Source organism: Apis cerana, linkage group LG4 (assembly GCF_029169275.1).
Source record: "Apis cerana isolate GH-2021 linkage group LG4, AcerK_1.0, whole genome shotgun sequence".
NCBI lineage: Eukaryota > Metazoa > Arthropoda > Insecta > Hymenoptera > Apidae > Apis > Apis cerana.
This window is the reverse complement of record NC_083855.1, coordinates 11,084,034-11,098,340: the sequence shown is the minus strand read 5'-3', so window position 1 is coordinate 11,098,340 and position 14,307 is coordinate 11,084,034. Positions and strand designations below refer to the sequence as shown.

The 14,307-nt window shown below is 23.8% G+C and overlaps 4 protein-coding genes and 1 long non-coding RNA gene across 21 annotated transcripts in view; 3 read left to right on the top strand and 2 right to left on the bottom strand.

Annotated features, from left to right (window-relative positions):
* Positions 1-5,383, top strand: part of LOC107996055 (protein 4.1 homolog) — a 20,030-nt gene extending 14,647 nt beyond the window's left edge. For 11 of the 14 annotated variants that reach the window (XM_062074133.1, XM_062074138.1, XM_062074140.1 and 8 more), the window contains 5 exons: positions 177-284; positions 458-568; positions 1,019-1,123; positions 1,719-1,928; positions 2,020-5,383. In XM_062074133.1, coding sequence (XP_061930117.1) covers positions 177-284; positions 458-568; positions 1,019-1,123; positions 1,719-1,928; positions 2,020-2,199 — 714 coding nt within the window. In that variant the 3' untranslated portion in view covers positions 2,200-5,383. The remainder of the gene's footprint in view (positions 1-176; positions 285-457; positions 569-1,018; positions 1,124-1,718; positions 1,929-2,019) is intronic. The other 3 variants (XM_062074143.1, XM_028665830.2, XM_028665829.2) reach the window with 2 other exon arrangements.
* Positions 3,830-7,115, bottom strand: LOC114577294 (protein phosphatase 1 regulatory subunit 42-like). Of its 3 annotated transcripts, none has more exons than XM_062074150.1 (6): positions 6,986-7,115; positions 6,720-6,871; positions 6,040-6,643; positions 5,849-5,968; positions 5,651-5,785; positions 3,830-5,573 (listed from the first exon to the last, which is right to left on the bottom strand). In XM_062074150.1, the coding sequence occupies exons 2-6, from the start codon at positions 6,855-6,857 to the stop codon at positions 5,440-5,442; spliced, it is 1,131 nt and encodes a 376-aa protein (XP_061930134.1). In that variant the 5' UTR covers positions 6,858-6,871; positions 6,986-7,115; the 3' UTR covers positions 3,830-5,439. The 3 variants fall into 3 exon arrangements, with proteins under 3 accessions (XP_061930134.1, XP_061930136.1, XP_061930133.1); XM_062074152.1 differs by lacking the exon at positions 6,986-7,115 and having other exon boundaries at positions 6,040-6,274; positions 6,338-6,643; positions 6,720-6,965; XM_062074149.1 differs by lacking the exon at positions 6,986-7,115 and having other exon boundaries at positions 6,720-6,965.
* LOC107996147 (integrator complex subunit 8) lies at positions 7,083-11,017 on the top strand. Its single transcript, XM_017054062.3, has 12 exons — positions 7,083-7,220; positions 7,317-7,734; positions 7,806-8,043; positions 8,105-8,341; positions 8,413-8,658; positions 8,739-8,988; positions 9,080-9,490; positions 9,561-9,815; positions 9,880-10,132; positions 10,208-10,326; positions 10,391-10,740; positions 10,819-11,017. The coding sequence occupies exons 1-12, from the start codon at positions 7,100-7,102 to the stop codon at positions 10,936-10,938; spliced, it is 3,018 nt and encodes a 1,005-aa protein (XP_016909551.2). The 5' UTR covers positions 7,083-7,099; the 3' UTR covers positions 10,939-11,017.
* On the bottom strand, positions 10,819-11,591 carry LOC133666046 (uncharacterized). Its single transcript, XR_009829575.1, has 2 exons — positions 11,459-11,591; positions 10,819-11,336 (listed from the first exon to the last, which is right to left on the bottom strand). It is a non-coding gene; the product is annotated as an uncharacterized LOC133666046 (long non-coding RNA).
* On the top strand, positions 11,255-14,307 carry LOC107996140 (protein mothers against dpp). 2 transcript variants are annotated; one of them, XM_062074145.1, is made up of 4 exons: positions 11,283-11,663; positions 11,759-12,043; positions 12,395-13,706; positions 13,792-14,307. In XM_062074145.1, exons 3-4 carry the CDS (start codon positions 12,460-12,462, stop codon positions 13,949-13,951), a joined length of 1,407 nt encoding a protein of 468 aa, XP_061930129.1. In that variant the 5' UTR covers positions 11,283-11,663; positions 11,759-12,043; positions 12,395-12,459; the 3' UTR covers positions 13,952-14,307. The 2 variants fall into 2 exon arrangements, with proteins under 2 accessions (XP_061930130.1, XP_061930129.1); XM_062074146.1 differs by having other exon boundaries at positions 11,255-12,043.

Genomic DNA, 14,307 nt, shown 5'->3' with positions numbered 1-14,307 from the left:
TGTGTTATTAATGTAAGTGATAAATGTGAGTTTTAGATAAAAAGGTTTTGATCATTTTAAAATTAAATAAATAATATCAAATTCTTGCATTTATTGTAATTTTGTGTATATATATATATATATATATATGTTGCTGCTTTATTATAAGATCTTAGTTACCTTGTAGTTGTATTTAGGCAGAGACATCAGATGATGGTAGAGCTCCATACATGACAGCAACTGCTGTTACTACACGCACTGCTACAATGCACGAGGATCTTGAAAAAAATCAAAAAACCAGTCAGGTTTGTAATATTATAAGTTTCTTTTTTTCGCAAAATTTCACATTAAATATTTTTTCTTGATTATAATTTTACTTTATTTATTTCTACAAATATTTTGAATTTTCTTATATATATTCTCTACATTATATTTTTTATAAAGTTAGAATTATTTTTTTATATTTTTTTTATATTAGGTAGAGGAAAAAACTGTAGCACATACAACAGCAACCAGTGCAACAAGACAAGAACAGAGAGTAGTAACTCAAGAAGTTCGAACAACAAGTCATGTACTTTCTGGTGAACAGGTAATAATTTAGTTTAAATATATGCCAAGCCACTAATGGATGAAGCATGTAGCATTTATGTAAATCACATATTGCGTTTTTGATCCTAACATTAAATCATTAGAATATTTCATGCTAGTACGATCATTGCACATATATAAATAATTTTCTTTAATATTGATGGAAATTCACATAACATTATGAAGCTTTTGGTTTTATAGCATTAATTTTAATTCTGACATTTTTTGTACAATATACATACAGATAAATAAAATCAGTATGCATATCACAATATCATTTATTTAAATGAAGGGATCACAATTTACATGTACATCAATAAAACTTAATTCATTCAGGATATTGGTTAATTAATAAAATTTAATTAGTGCTATTTTTCATTTAATTATTTTTTTTTTTTTTTTATTTTTGTAATTAATTTTCTCGGCTTGGTTAACACAATGCATGGTGTAGCTGTTCTCACGAAGGCTCAGTACATCCAGTTCAAGCAGTGATGATTCAGGTACTCCAATTGACCTTGAAGATGATCAGCAGGCTTTCTACAATCAATATTATCAGGTAATTTTTAGGGTTGTCATAGTCAGTTAAAAGTTATATTCTCTTAGAAACAAGATTTTGAGAATTTAAAGAATTTAGTTCTGAGGATAAATCTTCATTAAGGTATATGTTTAAATATGTTTACTGTACAAAAAACATTTCTAAAACAGTAAAATTCTAAAAATCTAAAAATTTTTGTAATAAATGACTTATATTAATGTTGTTATTTATTAGAATATATAAGATGCATCAAATATTTTTAATTGATACTTTCTTTAATACTCATTTTTTAATATTCAAAAAGACATAAAAAATAACATTTAATTATTGCAGAAAACTTCATTTACTTATTATATTCAAAGATGCTGGTTTTGAGGTATTAATTATTAATTTGTAAAAATAACATAAGGTTTATACTTTAACAAGGAATTAATGCTTTGGTTCTTTGTATTATTTAACATATTTGTACTTATAATATATATAAAATTATATATAAATAATAATAATATATAATTATAATTGTACAGTATCAATTCAACATTTTATATTTAATTGAATATGTTTTATAAAATTTTTTTATGAAAAATAAAATATTATTATATAAATTTAAATTCAGGGTGATCCAGCTGGTGTTATTGAAACTGAAACACATATTTACAAAGGAGAACCAGAGAGTAATGTAACAACAACTACTACAGTTCCACTAGTAGCAACTGAAACTAGAAAAGTAGCTGTTGAAAGTGAAGATGGTATGTACAGTGCAACTGGAGAAATAGTTAGTTCTCAGACAATATCTAGTAAAACTCGTACTGTTGAAACGATAACGGTAAGATTTCGAATTTTAATATAATTATTAATTTTTAATATACTAGTTATAGCTATAATAGGATTAAATACATATGTTATAATATTTTTAGTATAAAACTGAAAGAGATGGAGTTGTAGAAACTCGTGTAGAACAAAAAATTACAATACAATCAGACGGTGATCCAATTGATCATGATAGAGCTTTAGCAGAAGCAATTCAAGAGGCAACAGCAATGAACCCTGATATGACAGTAGAAAAAATAGAAATTCAACAGCAAACAGCGCAGTAAAGTAATTGGTAAAAATTACTTTTGTAAGAAATAAAGGGCACTCTTTGTCTAAAAGACTCATAATTCTAAGAAAGAATAAAATAAAAAATTAAATTGATATGCATTTAAATAATGCATAATAAATAATTTAACTTAGTTTTACTATCATCAAAATTTACTTAAATAATTTGCCAAAATGAAGGCAATAAAAAAATAACATTTGCATTTAATAATTAAAATGTATTTCTTATAATAAATGTTGCCCAATATTATGAGCTTGAACTTGATTAAAAATCAAGTTATTAAAAAAGAATGTCATGGTACCTTGTACTGCAGTGTTCATATTCAAAGTATGTATTGTCTACATACACAGAAGCATAAATATATATTATACATATTATGTATACATAGTTATATATGTACCTAAATGAAAAATAATTTGTTTATAACTATAAACATATGACAGAGTGCCCTATAAACTTACATTATAATAAAATCATGATATTCATGCAATGTCTTGTCTATAATAAGCGTATTAATTAAATTATTCATATAAAGTTTATTTAAATAATATCCAAGACTTGTTCAACAATATTAAAAAATATTTATGAGCTTAATTTTTTAAAATTTTTTGCAGATTTTTTTGTTATAATTTAAATTTCTATTTTTAAAACTTTGTCTCTGAGCCTAATATAATAAATAATAAAAAAATTGAAAAATGACTTAAAAAACATTTTAACAAGTCAAACATGTGTAACTATATTATCAATATACATTTTAATAATATAAACAGTATAATATACATATATAATGTAATTTTTATGGATTTAATGATATAAATGAGTCATTAAAAAAATCAATACATGAAAAGTAACAATGGAAGACTTATACTTGTAAGAAATACACAAAATTTTTTTTAAAGTTTCAGACGATTTAAATGTATTTTTTCTGTAATGATTTTTTGTATAGGTCAATTATTTGTGACAATTTTTTCTTCAAAATAGATGTTTATTGTGACAAAGTCAGAGTTCTCTAAGTATAAAATATTAAATATTAATATATATATTAAAATATATACATATAAATGTATGTATGTATACATAAACATTTATAATTAATTGACAAAGAAAATAGAGATCTACAAAGTTTCCTAACTTAGAGTATTACTAATTATTCAATAATGTAAATTGAAAGAAAATATACATTATTAACATTACTATATACATCTTTTATTTAATTTAAAAATATGTATTTTGGAAACTATGTAGATTTTCTTGATCTATATATTTCAAAGATAATATGATTTATGAATAACATTAAGATAAAAAAATTATATATATGTAACTTCATACCAAGAGCTATGATGCATTGGTCAGCGTATATGTCTAAATTTAGCTATAACTTTTGTAGTTTTAAAACTACAAGTTCATATAAAATTTTATTTGTTTAATAGTTTATTTAATTTTTGTATTAACAACACAGAAATATTGCTAAAAAGAAAAGGCTGATAATCTGAATTTACAATAAAATTATTAAGAGGCAATTTGCGAAAATAAAGTTATATAAATATATAAAGTTATAAATATTATAATATATACCACTGCTTCATGTATTTATGTATTAATATAACATATATGTATGTGTATATGCATGTGAGTACATATATATATATATATATATATATATATATATATATATATACACATATATATACACATACATATATATATTGTACATGTGGTAATTAAGAAACGACATTAAAATATGCATATCACACTGTAGAAGGCTTGTTTATGCTTTTGTTCTTTCATATATTATTTAAAAGCTACATTACTATTACTTGCATTTTGCACAAAGCATTTATTTTATAATATTAAATTATTAACATTTGCATATTGATTGTAAATGAAATTTTTTTTTACTTTTGTACTTTTTAAATAATATATAATAAATTGAAATATTTATATTAGTATATAATATATAATTTTGTAATTATTTACATTTACTATATATAATTTTTCTTGAAGATTAAATATTTTCTGCATTTCTATTTGTTAGTATTGTTGTAATTATATAATTTAATATTTAAAAAAAGAAAATATAAAAATTTCTAGAGCAAAAGAATATCATAGATCATCTACGTGTGAAATGCATTTTCTCTTGTATATTACCAACTCATTTTATGCTGGCAACTAATGAATTATTTGAATGTTACAAAATACATCGATTAATCTCACTTTATTTCATAGTATTAACTTATATTTCAGATATGCTCAACCATTGTATTTTCTTGTAAGTTTTTATTTTTTTTTTATTTATAAGCACTTTTACAAATTTCGTAAATTAATTTTTTATGTTTCGATATTAAAAAAAAAACAGTAAAATTATATTAAAGAAGATATTGATTTTCTTGTACCTTATAATTCCATTATTTATATATTTGTTTTTATTGTATCTAACATTCCATGCTTATAGTGACTAACAAATATGTATCATAAATGCTTGTGTCATTTAAAATTTATTTATTCGTTTATTCATACAATTATATTTATCAAAATTTTATATTAACTCTGCTTGAAGAGTTGCTTATTGAAGATATAATATAGAGAATAAAAATTCTTTATTATATTCAACTTAAGCTTTAAAAATAAAGTATAAATCTTCAAGCAGTGTACAAATGTAGTTAATAGTATTTTGTACTTTAATAAATTTTCTATGATTCATTTAGTCATAATATGATAATTACAATATTATACTTAATATTATAGTTCTATAATATACAATTATGTAATAGTATTTTATGTATAAGAAAATCGTAACTCTTTAACTATGCACGTTTTGTTATATTTAATGTGAATTATTGTTTTACACGCATGAATTTTAATGTATTTTATTTCAAAATTTTATGTTAATGCACATATAAATGTCGCCTCAGTGCTAGAAAGTTGTACAAAATAATTATAATTAGTTTGCCGCTTTTTTTACATGATTTGCCATATATTTTTTGTGCAATTTAATTATTGATTTTATTTTTATCTCATACACGACTTTCCAGCATGCAGGCAATAATTTAATGATTTATATAAAAATTATTTAATATTTAATTATAAAAAAATTAAATAAAAAATATACAATGAATTAGAAATAATTTTTTAAAAAAGAATAATTTTTTAATAAATAAGAAAAATACCTCTAATCCAAAAAATTTGTTTTTTTTTTTGCATATTCCATACTCTGTGTAATAAAATATTAATAAATTATTTAAATAGGTGGTAATTTAATAATTTCAGTGTTTAATATTGGTTGTACATGATTAGACTTTTTAGTTTTTTTAATTTTAATCGTATTCCAAAATGGTTTTGGAGTAATACGGCCATTTTTTATAATATTTGCACCTGATACAATTAAAAAATAGATTATAATATTTTTACTTATAATGAGAATAATTGAAATAGTTTTCCATTTAAATTACCAATTTTCCATGATGGATATATATATGATTGTGTCTTATTAATTACAGATGTAATTGTAGACAATTTTGAATCAGGATGTTGAAATATTGCTCTGGATATTGATGCTTTCAATGCAGGTGGTAAATTTAATGAACCTATAATATGTAAAAATTGATATAAAATTATATTTACTATAAATTAATTATTAATAATCATACTTGTAATGTCTTCATCCGCAGTATTTAATAATTTTTTAGTATGATAAAGATGTTTTTTCATCTTAAATCTTTTCATAAAACATCTACATACATCTGTCACCGTTTTTCCATCAAGAGTTTCTATAAGTTAATATCGTTTGAAATATAAAATATAAATGTCAAAAAGAAGAAATGCAAATAAATAAACTTACTTATTGTATCATTATTTGCAATAAGATTTTCCTTGTACCTATAATATTTTGTTATAGGATTACCTTGTAAAGATAGATCTTTTAAAGAAATCAGAATATTTATAGTCTCTGTTAAATCATTGATATCATCAATAATATTATTTGTAGCATCTAGAATTTCTAATTTATATAATTCTTTAATATTTTTTAGAGATGTTATTTTATTACCAGAAATGTTAAGTACTTTTAAACAAGTCTGAAAAAGCTTATATATATGTATAAATATATATAATAAAAAAATAACAATAAAAAAACTTACGGATAAAGCGAGTATACTTCGTGGATCAAAATATAATGATTCTCCAAAAGGTAATTTTTGATTTTCTATTTGCAAAACAGTTAAATTTTTCAAATTTTCAAGACCTTCTACTACTAATATTTTATTATATCCTAAATAAAGTGTTTGCAGTTTTTCAAGATAATTTAAATTTTCTATTTTACTTATTATATTATGCTGTAGGTATAAATGCGTTAAGTTAGATGCATAGTGTAAATTTTCTATCTTCGAAATATTATTGTTTTGTAAATATATTACTTTAAGATTTTTGTAATTACTGAAATTACTCTAAAATAATATATAAAATAATACAATATATCATATATCAAAATTACATTTCATTATTTTAATAAAAATAACTTACAATATTGCTGATAAACATATTATTCATACGTAAATGAGTTAAATATAATTGATCTTTTTTTATTTTTTTATTGAGAGCTTTATTTAATTGCTCTTGTGAGCACTTCTTCTCAATATATTGTGTAGTTAATCTTGCCATAATTATATGATTTTCTTAAATTATGTAAATATAACAAATTAATAAGTATATTCATAATTGATCAAACATTTATTATTAGAATGACGCGCTTTTTACATACGACATCTATATTCTTCATTAATAACTACCTTGACTATACCTTATTTTAGCGACATCTAAGATTATTTTCAAAATAAGCTTTAAAAAGTATAGAAATAAAATTATAATTTTTCTGGTTATATTATGAATTTAAAAATAATGCAATGATGGATGTGGATTTATTAAGACCAGGCACTGTGCCGATATCTCCTGATACAATACTTTGGTTTGAATTTTTATTAAATCCATCTTTATTGCAACAACATTTATCCAAACCTTCTCCTGGTTAGTAATCATTTAACCTTAATTGTTATATATGATACAAATAATATAAATTTATTAATAAATATATTATATTATATCGTTTAAAATTATTTTTAGATCCCTCAGCAACAGACTTAATAATCAAATTTATGACAATAAATTCAGAACAAAAGGAAAATGAAGTAAAAATTGTTGATACTGAATCAAATGATGCAAAATCTAGTACTGCAATTAAATGGACTCATAGAAATCTTGCTCTAAAAATTCTTTCTTTGAAAATAGCAGCTCACTTAAAATGGGATTTGGATGTATTAGAAAAAAAATTACCATTACCAATACAATTAACATTACTTCAAGATCTTCTTTATATAACATCGGATTTAATTGTGGAAATACCAACTATACCTGAATTTACAATACATCCAATTTCAGATCAAGTGTTATTTACAATTGTTTTATATCATAGATGGCATATAAGAGCAATTATTTATAGAGCCTTAAATAATAAACAGTCAAAACAACAATTTCTTCATATGTAAGATAAATATTAATAAATATTCATATATTTAATAATTATTTTATTTTTTAATTTATTATATATATTAGTCCAGGTATTCAAGAATCAACATATGTGCCACCTGGTGTAATAGATGATATAATTAGGAAATTAGAAGCTCAAGTATCTAATAGTGTAAATGTATTAAATAATATTCTTGAAAGTAAAGATATAAGTCCAAAAATGTTATCATTTGACACTTTTCAAATGTTATCTGAAGATAGTATAGAGATTAAACAAAATTGGGAAAATATGTATTCCATTAATTTAGAAGAATTTAAATGTCAAGTAAGATATTTTTATTATTATTTTATAATTTTTTACATTATTAATTACTTCAACATTTTAGATACATTATGATTTAGCAAGATTTCATTTGTTAAAAGAAGAATATCAAGAAGCAAAACGTCATATTATACAAGCCAAAGAATTGTTTTATAATTTCAATAATTCAGGAGATATGTTGTATTGTAAAATTCGAAAAGAATCTTTAGATGGTTGTTGTTTAGCATGCGAAGTATCCATAGAAGGAATAACTTCCAGTCTTACTCAACAATTGCAAGCATCAATTAAAGATCAATATACTGTACATATTTAAATATTATTTTATTGAAATTGAATTTTATGCAAAGAATTAATGATAATCATTTATTTTAGAATATATTACAAATTCTTCAAGCAGATAACATTTCAAGAGAAATTCCTCAGGTTTATAGAGATAATTTAGAACTTGATGTGCAAGGAGGATCTGTTAATAGAAAAATTGTAGTAGCTCGTGATCTTTTGCTTCAAATTCAATGTTTAAATTTGATTAGAAAAATTTTGGATGGTAGCATAATTCTTGGTGATTATATAACAGAAATACAAGCAGCTGGAAGTAAAGGAATTGAAGTATTTTTTTGGGTAAGATAACTTTTCTATCAGTTTAACAAATTATTTATATCTGTCATTTTAATTTCCATGTTATATAAAATTTTTTTTAGGCTCTTGAAAATGTTTTAGAACAACTTACTGCTAAAGACAAAACACGCATTTCGCGCTATCTCCTTTATCTCGTACATACGAGTAACATTGATGGATTTGCTTCTAAAATACTTAGTGATCCATTATATATGACATTATTTAATGATAAAGAATTAGATACCATCAGAAAATCGGCTATTATTGAAGAATTAGAGTTACCGGATTTATTATTAAAAAATGATTGGGGCATACCTTTAATAACATATACTCGTTAGTATAAACACATAAGTATTGATTTTATAGTCTAAAATATTAATCATAATCTATTATAAAATGTAATTATAAAAAACTTAAATTGCAGAAAACTCCAAAATAGAAGTATTTGGATTAGAACAAAGATTAATACAATCATATGATACTAATGAAATTCATGAAATATTATTACATTTAGATGGAAAACATCGTATGAAACCTTTATGGTTAGTGAATAGTTGTTGGGAATTACCTATTCCATTACAAAGTGTTGTAATGTCCCTTTCTAGAGGTTTTCTTCAAGATTATTCATATGTATTATTAGCAAAAAGTAGAGAATTAGTAATGTCTAAAGATTTTGAAGGAGCAATTGAAATATTAAATGTATTAGAAAAAGAAGTACAGCAACATTCACAAAGTGGCAATACATTAATATTTAAATTATGTAAATTAGTAAACTGGGAATGTTTACTTATTGAAATTTTAAGACGCCTTCATAATTGGCCAACAACAAATATATGTAAGTATATGTTTAATTTTATGATTATTTTGTTATTTTATTATTAAGATAATTAAAAAAAAATTTATAGGTGATACAGAAAACTTAATTACAAGATGTAAACAATGTCTTGGAGCATTACAAGCTACAGATCAAGTTATTCCACGACAAGAAATTATTGAATATTGCACTGTTTTTCTTTTAAATATGACTGAATGGGATTATTTAACAAGCTTAGAAAAACGTTTTAGTTATTCAGAATTTGCAGCAGCTATTAGTAGTGTTTGTCAAGATATTGTTAAGTACAAAGCAGGAAGAAAATTTTCAAGAGAAGCATGGGATATGGGTTAGTCTCAAAAAGCCATATATAAATTTCCATATTAGAATATAATGTGAAATTATATTTTTAGTATTAACTGCTTTTGGGCCAAGTAGAGATCAACCACAAAAACGAAGTAATAGTGGTAATAGTGGAACAAGTACTGGTAGTGCTTCAAGAGATGTTATTGCTAGTATTGGAGGTACACTTAGTAGATTACGTGAACCTATGGTTCTTACCGTTGTTATTTCATTATTAGCGCGTTTACGGAATGTTTTACGCGATGAATCTAGTCTTGAATTACATGCGCAGTATCTTTCTCTTTGGCCTGCTGTTGTACCAAAGTAAGTTTTCATATAACAAATTTTATATTATTTTAAAATATATAAACATAATAATATATAAACATAATTTTGTAGTGCTAATTCTTATAATATCAGAAGCATTGGAGAATTATTGTTTCAATTATTAACACAAGCTTTAAAATATTATCCAACTAATGTTCCTTGGTTAAGATTAATGGGAGATCTTAATTTTGGTTTGTATTAACAAATATATATTAAAATATTTCGAATCTAAAATAAATAACATAATATTTTTAGTTTTAGGATATTATGAAAGTGCAATAAAATATTATTTAGAAGCTATTATGGTAGCTAGTGATCTGTTTAGTCAACCAGTACCAAGATCACAGATTGATGATCTTGTTTATAGACGCATGATTAAATGTTGTGCTCATTTACAATGTTATACACAAGCTGCTGTATTATGTCAATTTTTAGAAGAAGTAGATTATACTTTAGCTTTTAAAATGGCAGCTAGTGATCAAAAAAGTTGTGCTCCAGCAGATGCTATGGATGCATATTATCATTGCATTTGGGATACTACAATACTTGAATATCTCATTCATTTACATACAAAACGTGGTGAACATCATAGAAAACAATTAGCAGTTAGTAATTATACATATAATTTATTTAAAGATTTATATATATTTCATTATATTTATTATATTTAATTATTTTTTAAGATTAAAGTGATTGGTTCATTGGAATTGAATTCTAATAATAATGAAGAAATACAAAGGGAAGCAGCAAATATTCGGAAAGCAAAATTTTTAAGAGCATTAGCAAAACAATATGTTTATTAATAAAAATATGTAAAAAAATTTGTATTATTCTATATATTAATTTTATAATATTTAAATATAAGAATTTTTATATTTATAATTACAATCGATAATTAAAACAATCAAATCTCCCTCCTTTACTATGTACAACTTGTATCAATCACAGCTTTTTATTTTTTACTTTAATCGATTTAATAAAACTTAAAATTAATAAAATAACTTTATTAGATATTATATTTTGTTAATGTTATAAAAAAATATTTTTTTAAAAAAATAAACAGTTATTTGTTCATTATAATAAAGTTTTTTATTCTCTAATGCATCATCTTTTTGATGTGAGTCATCTACGATCAGCCCTTATCGTTGAATACATTCTCGTTACGTAGTGCAATGGGTGCGTATTATTGCTGTACGTAAACCTATATATAAATTATATTAGATATAATGTTTATATATATTACAAAGAAAGTGTGCAAAAAAAGTTAGTTTTCAACGAAAAATTATAAAAATAGAATAATTCGACAAATTGTAGATAACGTACATAACATTAAAACAGTTTTCATGGGAGAACAGTCTTCATAAACAAGGCGCCATGATTTTCTTGCAACGCCATAATACTGTTATACGATATTTCGTTCTTTCTATGATAAATATTTATAATTAAAACTACATGTGAGATATGAACGGAATCAATTTTGTTTCATATATTTCTATGTATCATAATAATTTTTAGCTGTTTAATTTTGGTGAGTACATGAAGAAGATCATGAGTATTTATTAAAATTCTGAAAATTTTTGGTACTATTGCTTATTGTAAATACCCTGATTCTACCACGAAAAGGAGTGAAAAAGATAGAGATTGGAAGAAAAGTTATAGTGAAAGAGAAAAGAAAAAAAAAATATTATGTATATTGTGAGTGACTTTTATATTACAAAAAAATTTGCTTAAATATTTATCGAATTCATAAAATTGCTGTCATTAAGAAACTATAAGGTCAAGGTGAAAATCGATAAATTCATAGATATTTTTATTTGATTGTCATGGCGAGAGATTGGCGTCAAGAATGTGGTAACAAGAGTGGGAGACTGTAGTAAAAACAATGCTGGATCGCTAAGCAAGTTCTACGTAAGTAGTGCTATATAATTTATTATTAGTTATTTTTTATTTTTAATTATACTAATTTTTCATATTTATAATATTTAATATGTTATTGTATAATATTTTATATTTTATATATTTCAAATATCAGATTCTAACCTCATATTTAACAATATTTATTTTTTTTATTTTATTTGTATTAATATTCTCATATATAAAATATAAATTAAATATTTATTAAATGTCATAATATTTTATTAATATACAATATTTTAATTATAAAAATAAAATATATTTGAAAAAAATATTTTTATAAAATGAATTAAAATTAGAAAATTTTTAATACACAGAAATTGATAAAATTATATTAAATTACAGGTTACTAAAAAACAGAAATTAAAAAAAATTTATAGATATAGTTTATATATTACAGTATTTTTAACATGGATGATGAAGAAGGATCATCAAGTTCTGGACCTATGTCTTCATTGAATAGTTTATTTTCATTTACTAGTCCTGCTGTAAAAAAATTGCTTGGTTGGAAACAGGGTGATGAAGAAGAAAAATGGGCAGAAAAAGCAGTTGATTCATTAGTAAAAAAATTAAAAAAACGAAAAGGTGCAATTGAAGAATTAGAACGGGCATTAAGTTGTCCAGGCACTCCTAGTAAATGTGTAACAATTCCAAGAAGTTTAGATGGTAGATTACAAGTTTCTCATCGTAAGGGTTTACCACATGTAATTTATTGTAGAGTGTGGAGATGGCCAGATTTGCAATCACATCATGAATTAAAACCATTAGAATTATGTCAATATCCCTTTTCTGCTAAACAAAAAGAAGTTTGTATCAATCCTTATCATTATAAAAGAGTAGAAAGTCCAGTACTACCACCTGTATTAGTTCCTAGGCATTCAGAATATGCACCTGGACATTCATTGTTACCATTTCAACAAATAGCAGAACCAACAATGCCACACAATGTATCCTATTCTTCTAGTGGATTTAATGCTGGATCTACTGGTGGTGTAAATCCAACATCACCTATGTCATCTGTTGGATCTGTTCCAAGTCCAGGAAGTACAACATCACCAAATCCACAAAGTCCATATGGTACTAATGGATTACCAGAAACTCCTCCTCCAGCATATTCTCCTCCTGAAGATGGTTCACAATCTGGTCAGTCACCACCACCTGATCCTGTAGCTATGGATACAAGTGGATCAGCTGAAGTAGCTCCAGTATGTTACCAAGAACCACCTTACTGGGCCTCTATTGCATATTATGAATTAAATTGTAGAGTGGGTGAAGTTTTTCATTGCCATTCCCACTCTGTTATTGTGGATGGCTTTACAAATCCAAGTAATAATTCTGATAGGTTTTGCCTTGGACAGTTGTCCAATGTAAATCGTAATTCTACTATTGAAAATACAAGAAGACATATAGGCAAAGGAGTACATTTATATTATGTAGGTGGTGAAGTTTATGCAGAATGTCTTTCTGATTCTGCTATATTTGTACAATCTAGAAATTGTAATCATCACCATGGATTTCATCCTAGTACAGTTTGTAAGATTCCACCAGGATGTTCATTGAAAATATTTAATAATCAAGAGTTTGCCCAATTACTTTCACAAAGTGTTAATCATGGTTTTGAAGCAGTTTATGAATTAACAAAAATGTGCACTATAAGGTAAAATTTAATATTAAAAAATTAATCATTATCATTATCAATGATAGTACAACATAAATTATTATATTTATATATTTTGTTGTAGAATGTCATTTGTTAAAGGATGGGGTGCTGAATATCATAGACAAGATGTTACATCCACTCCTTGTTGGATTGAAGCACATTTACATGGACCTTTACAGTGGCTAGATAAAGTGTTAACACAAATGGGTTCTCCTCATAATGCTATAAGTTCTGTATCATAATTTGTGCTTTATGTTTAATAGCAAGGAGAGAAAATAGTGAAATGTAGGAAAAACTTAATGATTTAAGAACACTTTTTAATATTATATAAGGCCATAATAAATTAGATATCATAAGAAATTTATGAAAATATAATGAGAATGATAAATGAGAAATTACTATCTTATGAGACTTCTCATGTGAGAAAAATAAAGTTAATAATATGATTATAAAAATAAAGGATTGCAAACGTTCATAATTATTAAAAGTAATCCTTAATAATGAAATTTCGAAAATTAAAATGTACAAGCTGTACAATTTTTTGGCTGTTAAATAGGAAAAGAATTATAGCAAAAATATATGTTATATATAATATGAA

What these genes read in the sequence shown, in the direction of transcription:
- LOC107996140 (XM_062074146.1), top strand. Translation starts at nt 12,460, where the DNA reads ATGGATGATGAAGAAGGATCATCAAGTTCTGGACCTATGTCTTCATTG. An exon ending in ACAAAAATGTGCACTATAAG is followed by an intron (nt 13,707 to 13,791) that starts GTAAAATTTAAT and finishes ATTTTGTTGTAG; the next exon opens with AATGTCATTTGTTAAAGGAT.
- LOC114577294 (XM_062074150.1), bottom strand. Translation starts at nt 6,857, where the DNA reads ATGGCAAGATTAACTACACAATATATTGAGAAGAAGTGCTCACAAGAG. An exon ending in ATATGTTTATCAGCAATATT is followed by an intron (nt 6,644 to 6,719) that starts GTAAGTTATTTT and finishes ATATTATTTTAG; the next exon opens with AGTAATTTCAGTAATTACAA. An exon ending in TGCAAATAATGATACAATAA is followed by an intron (nt 5,969 to 6,039) that starts GTAAGTTTATTT and finishes ATTAACTTATAG; the next exon opens with AAACTCTTGATGGAAAAACG.
- LOC107996147 (XM_017054062.3), top strand. Translation starts at nt 7,100, where the DNA reads ATGATGGATGTGGATTTATTAAGACCAGGCACTGTGCCGATATCTCCT. An exon ending in CAATTAAAGATCAATATACT is followed by an intron (nt 8,342 to 8,412) that starts GTACATATTTAA and finishes CATTTATTTTAG; the next exon opens with AATATATTACAAATTCTTCA. An exon ending in TTGGCCAACAACAAATATAT is followed by an intron (nt 9,491 to 9,560) that starts GTAAGTATATGT and finishes AAAAATTTATAG; the next exon opens with GTGATACAGAAAACTTAATT.